Raw genomic sequence first — 6,599 nt, 5'->3', positions numbered from 1 at the left:
CCGCCCCGGGGCCGGGCGGGGTCGCCGCTGGCGGGGCCCGGGGCGCGGCTCTGCCGGTGCCGGCGGCTCCTCCCGCCCGCTGCAGCCGCGCTCGGCGGTGCCGGCTGATTCCGAGCGCTCCCCGCTGCGCTTCCCGGCGCTGCCCGGCGCGGCCCGGCGGGGCGGCGGCGGCTCCCGCAGACGCGGCGGCTCCGCTGCCCGCCCCCGCCCGCCCCCGCCCCTCGGCGGCTCCAGCCCCGCCGCTCGTGGGCGGCGAGACTGCAGTGAGCTCATCGCCGGGCGCGCCCGCCCCGCGCTGCCCGCACCCCACGAGCCTCCTGCCTGTACCCTCAGAGCACTGCGTGCCTCCCAGGAGCATCCTCTCTGCACCCTCAGTGCACTGCCTGCATCCCGCGAGCATCCTCTCTGCACCCTCAGTGCACTGCCTGCATCCCGCGGGCATCCTCTCTGTACCCTCAGGGCACTGCCTACATCCCGCGAGCATCCTCTCTTACCCTCAGTGCACTGCCTGCATCCCGCGAGCATCCTCTCTGTACCCTCAGGGCACTGCCTGCATCCCGCGAGCATCCTCTCTTACCCTCAGTGCACTGCCTGCATCCCGCGAGCATCCTCTCTGTACCCTCAGGGCACTGCCCACGCCATGGCCGCACCGCCCGCATCCTGGCCAGCCCCTTGTTCACAGTGCCCGCACCATGACCGCGCTGCCCGCAACCCCGCACGCTGCCGGCACGTTGTCCCACCCTGCCCGCACCCCGCGAACATCCTTCCTGTCCCCTCAGCGCGCCGCCCGCACCCTGTCCGCGCCGCCATCCCGTAGCCACAGCGGTGAGTGTCACCCTCCCAGGCACCGGCCCGGCCCGGGCACCCCCCGGTCCCGGGCACCCCCCGGTCCCGGGAGGCTGTGGGGGCGGCGGGGGCGGAGGGGTGCCGGGGGTGCCACGGGCAAGGGGCAGATTGGCCCCGCGGGTCGGGACCCGGGTTTGGGGCACCCGGTGGAGGCGGTGGCAGCCGCGGGGGGGGCAGCGGGGCGGGACCGGGCAGGGCCGGGGCGGGTCCGGGCGGAGAGGCGCGGCGCGCACCCGCGATGACCATCGGCGGCCCCCGCGGCCAGTACCCCCGGCTCCAGATGCCCTGTCTGCGCAAGGTGAGCGACACCGGCACCGGCAGCCGCCCCGCGGGGAGGGGGCACCGCGCCGGAGCCGGGCACTAGCACGGCGGAAACGGGGCACCGCCAACGTGGGGAGCGGGCAACGCGGGCACTCGGTGATGGGACTGTGGGGATCGGGCACCGGCATGCCGGGGTGGGGGACCGGGGACACCGGGCACCGGCACCTTGTGGACCGGGGACGGGGCGCGGGAACTGTGCAGACTGGGGCACCGGCACCGTGTGGATCGAGTACCGGGCGCTGGGACCGTGGGGACCGGACACTGACACTGCGCTGGGTTACGCGGGCACCGGGAGCCGCCGGCGGCTCGGGCATGGGATGGCCGGGGACCAGCACCGCCCAGCGTGCGCGGGACAACGGGCACCACCCCGGCACCGGCGCCGCCACGGGGCACTGGGAACCGCCCCACGAGGGAATACCGGCGGGCAGCGCCCCGGAGCGGCGTACTCTGCTCCCCCACGCCGGGCGAGGGTGCTGCCAGAGTCTCGGCAGAGCTCACTCCCCAAAACCGGGGTTCCCCGGGCCGGGGGTGCCCAGAGGATAAGTGTCTGCAGCTCCAGCATCGCGCGGTCTCCCGGCTATTGGGTGCCTCGGTCAGGCTGTGGCATGCCAGGCTGTCCCTAGGCTGGGCACAAGGTGCCCTGGGGCACTGGGGAGTTCCAGGCTGTCCCCAGGCTGGGCACTGTGTGCCCATGTCGGGTTGCAGGGACCCGGGTTGTGCCTAGGTCGCAGGGTTCCCGGGGTCACAGCAAGGGGAGCCAGGCTGTGCCCAGGTCACAGGGTTCCCGGGGTCACAGCGAGGGGAGCCGGGCTGTGTCCAGGCCCGGAGCCGCCGTCGCGGGGCTGAGCACAGCGGTTTGCCCGGCAGATGGAGCGGATGATCGTCAGCATGCAGGACCCCGACATGGGCATCAAGATGAGGAACCAGCGCTTGCTCATCACCGTCATCCCCCACGCCATGACAGGTGGGTCCCCGAGATGGGGTTCCCCCGCGAGGTGCGTGGGGAAGGCGTGCGGGAACTCCCCGAGTGTCCCCAGCCCTGCAGCAGCGGCCACCGCCGGCCCCCGCGCCGCTCCTCTCCCGCACCCCGGTGCTCAGCGCTGCAGCTGGGATCAATTATGCATCGGCTGCGCGGGGCGGGCGCTCGCACGTCCTTGGCAGGCCCCCCGTCACCCTGCGTGACCCCTGGCACTGCCATGTTGCGCCAGGTGCCCCAGCCGAGAAGACCCCCAAATCCAGTCTGGGGAACCCTCCTGCACCCCACTAACGCAGCCTCCGTCCCTAGGGAACGACATCGTGGAGTGGCTCATCCAGAAGTACGGCATCTCCGAGGAGGGTGAGGGCCCTGGCACAGACAGCTGGCACCGGGGGGGGCAACTGGGGCTGCCGGCCCTCCACGCAGCCCCCAATCCCATTCCGCAGAGTCGCTGCACCTCGGTAACCTCATCGTGAAGCACGGCTACATCTACCCGCTCAAGGACCCGCGCTCCCTGGTGCTGCGGGCCGATGAGTCGCCCTACCGCTTCCAGGTACCGCCCCCCGGGGCACGGCACAGCCCGAACGCCGGGGCTGCCCCGCCTGGGCACCGTGGCACCCCATGGCAGCTCCTCAACCTCTTCCTCCCCCGCAGACCCCCTATTTCTGGACCAGCACCAAGTGGCCGGCCACGGAGCTGGACTACGGTAGGTGCCGCCGTGACGCTGGCACCAGCACAGGCTGCGACCCCTTCCAGGCCCCCTGAGCGCCGCCACTTCTCTTGCAGCCATTTACCTGGCCAAGAAGAACATCCGCAAGCAGGGTGATCTGATCGAGCACGAGAAGGTGAGCGGTGCCCTCCCCACACCTGCCATGAGCTGGGGCAGTCTCGGCTCACCCAGGAGCAGGGTCTCGCCCGTGGCGGGGAACACCGGCTGTCCCAGTGCTGGAGCGGCAGCAGGAGCCGGAGTCAGGGCAAGGGGACAGGGCCACACCGTGCCTACCTGTCGCTCCTCAGGACAACTACAACCTCCTGCACAAGCGGATCAACCACACTTGGGACTTCGTGGTGATGCAGGCGCGGGAGCAGCTCCGGTGAGTGCTGGCACGGGCGGCACCGCTGTGCCCGGGGAGCGGCCGGGATGGAGCAGCCGGGATGGAGCACCCCTTGGGTGCCGGGCAGGCAGGGTGCCAGCACCTCCCCGCTGCCTCTGCACGGCCAGGGCAGCCAAGCAGCGGCGCAAGGGCGACCGCATCGTCATCGACTGCCAGGAACAGGCGTACTGGCTCGTCAACCGGCCCCCGGTGAGCGCGGGGTGGGGGGGGTCGGGCTGGAGGGGCAGCCCCGGCAGCACTCACGGCCCCGGCCTGAGCAGGGGGGGCTGAGGGACACAGGGGGTCCCCCCAGCCCCCAACATGGTGCTCTCCTTGCAGCCAGGAGCCCCTAACGTGCTGGAGCAGGGTCCCGAGCGCAGGAACTGCCACACCACCCGTGTCCAGCTGGTGAGTGGGGGTGTCCAGGCACCCCTGGGGCTGCCAGCGGGCACAAGGGCACACCCAGTGCCTGTGCCGGGGTGAAAAGCTGCCCTGGTGGGTGCCCATCCATCTCACCCCAGGCTGTGCCCACATTTTGGGGTGAGGGGTGAGCCCCAGCTCTGCTAACATCCGTGTGCCCCCCACCCCCCAAGCATGGAGGGTCCTTGTGTTTGTCCTTGCACCCAGCACCCCTCTGTGCCAGCACCTCTGATCCCTGCAGGGCAGCTGTGCTGCAGGAAGCCCTGGCACCCTGGGGTGCCAGCAGTAGCCACCAAGCCCTTCCTTGTGTTGTGACCCCACTAATGCTGCCCCAGCCCCCCCAGGCTGTCCTCACTAACCACCCACTTTCTCTTCTCTGCGCCATGTGCCGTGTCCTCTGCCCACGTAAGTGTCACTAACCTAGGGCTGGTGTCACAGCGGGCTGTGGAGGGGGGAAGGCAGGGTTCATTCCATGGGCTGTGCTGGCCCCAGGAGGGCTGGGGGAATGAGGCTGGAGGCCAAGAGGATGGGATAGAGTCCCAGGGTGGGGGACTGGGTGCCTGGATTGTCCAGGGTGGTGGGGCAGGACAATGTCCCGGCCCCACTGTGCCCTCACCCAGCCCCGTGCATCTCTTGCAGACCAAGAACATGGATTACTACAAGCGAGAGGTGAGTGGGGCGAGGGGTGGGGGCAGCTCTGGGGGGCACGAGCTGCCAGGCACCCCAACATCTCCCTTGCGCCTGGCCCCAGATCGAGTACTGCAGGAAGGCCATGGCCAGGACCAGGGTGAAGTCCTCCATCTGCCTTGAGGGGTGAGTGGCAGCAGCTGCCCCAGCCACAGCTGGGTCCCTGTCAGGGTGACAGGGGCACCCCCATCCCAGCAGCTGGTGCTGGCACCATTGCACCCCAGCCCTCAGCAGGCAGTGGAGCCGAGGCTCTGCTCAGCTCAGGCACATCCCCACCATGTTCCCATCATATCCCCATGGTGGGTGGGGTTGGTGGCCCTGGTCTCCTCCAGCCACCACTCCTGGCAGGTACATCAAGTTCAACGAGCAGTATGTGCCCCACGACCCCATCATGTCCGGCTGCCTGCCCAGCAACCCCTGGATCACGGATGACACCACGTACTGGGCCATGAATGCCCCCACGTAAGTGCCCCAGGCCCAGGCCCCCCAGAACCCCAATCTGCAGGGTGTGGGGGCTGTGGGGTCATGCAGGCTGCCATGGGCTGCCAGCCCCAATGCCACTGTCACCCACAGAGTGACAACCCCCACAAAGCTGCGCGTGGAGCGCTGGGGCTTCAACTTCAGTGAGCTCATCAACGACCCCCTGGGCCGGGCACAGCTCCTGGAATTCCTCAAGAAGGAGTTCAGTGGTGAGGGGGCCCAGCCCAAACCCTGAAACACCTTTGTCTTGGCACCCCAGACCCACCACTCTGACCCAACACCACACACCCACCATGTCCCACTAGTGCCTAATCCACTGTCCAATGCCAACATCACCAAACCAACCCATTACCACGTCCTGCCATTCCTCAGCCCACCACCACATCTCAGCACCTCCCAGCTAATCTGCCCCAATTTCCCAGTTTCCCTGCCCCAGCTGGCTCTGTCCCAGGGGGGCACATGCCCAGCCATGGTGGCCTTTGGGGATTGCCCATGAGGGGTGCCCCGTGTCCCCATTCCCAGCACCGTGTCCCTCTCCCCAGCTGAGAACCTGAGTTTCTGGGAGGCGTGTGAGGAGCTGCGCTACGGGGAGCAGTCCCGCATCGCCGAGATCGTGGACTCCATCTACCAGTGAGTGCCAGTGGGTTCGGGAGGAAAGGTTTGGGGCTGGTCAGGCCATCACGGTGCTCTGCCCCGGGGCAAGGCCGGGCTCAGCGCCGTCTGTGACTCCCCAGGCAGTTCCTGGCGCCCGGGGCCACGCGCTGGGTGAACATCGACAGCAAGACAATGGAGAGAACCCTGGAGGGCATCAAGACGCCCCATCGCTACGTGATGGACGATGCCCAGATGCACATCTACATGCTGATGAAGAAGGTGGGTGAGGGCGGGGCAGGGCAGGGCAGGGCTGGGCAGGATCCTGACGTCTCTGCTCGCCCAGGACTCCTACCCACGCTTCCTCAAGTCGGACCTCTACAAGAACCTGCTGGCCGAGGCCATCATTCCCCCAGAGACCAAGAAGCGGTGAGGGCAGGGGCCGTCCCCTGGGGCCACCAGGGGTGGTCCCCGCCGGTTCTGACCCCGTTCTGCCCGCAGGGTTTTCCCCTTCATGCGCAAACAGCGGCATTCCAGCCCCAGCCCGGCGCTGCTGCTGCCCGCGGGCGATGCCGAGGAGAGGAGCAGGAGCCCTTCCACCGCCCCTGTCCCCGAGGAGGAGAGCTGAGAGCCGCAGCCCCGGCAGTACCGGAGCGCCCTGACCCAGCACACGCAGCCCCGCCGCAGGAGCCTGCCGGCAGTAGCACCGAAGGAGAGAAGCCATATCCCCCCCGGAGCCAGGCTGACCCCGCCGCAGCCCCCGCTCACGTCCCCACAGCCTCCTGTCCCTCGGGGAAGCCGCACCCAGCCGGCCTGGTGCGGGGTCACCCCTGCTACCGCCCCCAGCCCGGGCACAGTAAAACCCCCACGGGAAACACTGGAGGCTCCCGTGGTTCTTGTGGAGCAGGGCCAGGGAGGCGTTGGCAGGGTGGGAGGGGCACAAAGCGCTGCCCATTTCTCCAGGCTGGATTGTGAGATGTGCTCTGGGCTGGAAGTGAAGTCCTGCCATGCCTGCAGCAGCCAGCCAGGGTGCAGGGCCGGAAGGGGACCAGTCCCCCCAGACACGTGTGCCCGTGGCACAGCCAGCACCCATGGACCTGCTCGCTCCGAGGGGCAGCACCGGCCTGGCACGGCCGAGTGGGCACTCAGGCACTCAAGGTGTGCCAGCCACACACTGGGAGGGA

General features: G+C 69.2%; 1 protein-coding gene across 1 annotated transcript; it reads left to right on the top strand.

Moving 5' to 3' along the window:
• Window positions 1-1,063: 1,063 nt before the first annotated feature.
• RGS11 (regulator of G protein signaling 11) lies at window positions 1,064-6,272 on the top strand. Its single transcript, XM_050980057.1, has 17 exons — window positions 1,064-1,144; window positions 2,035-2,131; window positions 2,453-2,503; window positions 2,590-2,696; window positions 2,798-2,849; window positions 2,930-2,988; window positions 3,161-3,237; window positions 3,366-3,447; window positions 3,577-3,645; window positions 4,297-4,326; window positions 4,409-4,470; window positions 4,693-4,806; window positions 4,918-5,033; window positions 5,367-5,454; window positions 5,559-5,697; window positions 5,762-5,844; window positions 5,917-6,272. The coding sequence occupies exons 1-17, from the start codon at window positions 1,085-1,087 to the stop codon at window positions 6,041-6,043; spliced, it is 1,413 nt and encodes a 470-aa protein (XP_050836014.1). The 5' UTR covers window positions 1,064-1,084; the 3' UTR covers window positions 6,044-6,272.
• The last annotated feature ends 327 nt before the right edge of the window (window positions 6,273-6,599 follow it).

Source organism: Serinus canaria, chromosome 14 (assembly GCF_022539315.1).
Source record: "Serinus canaria isolate serCan28SL12 chromosome 14, serCan2020, whole genome shotgun sequence".
Classification (NCBI taxonomy): Eukaryota; Metazoa; Chordata; class Aves; order Passeriformes; family Fringillidae; genus Serinus; species Serinus canaria.
Note: the sequence above shows the minus strand (reverse complement) of the source record. Positions and strands in the feature narration are given on the sequence as shown.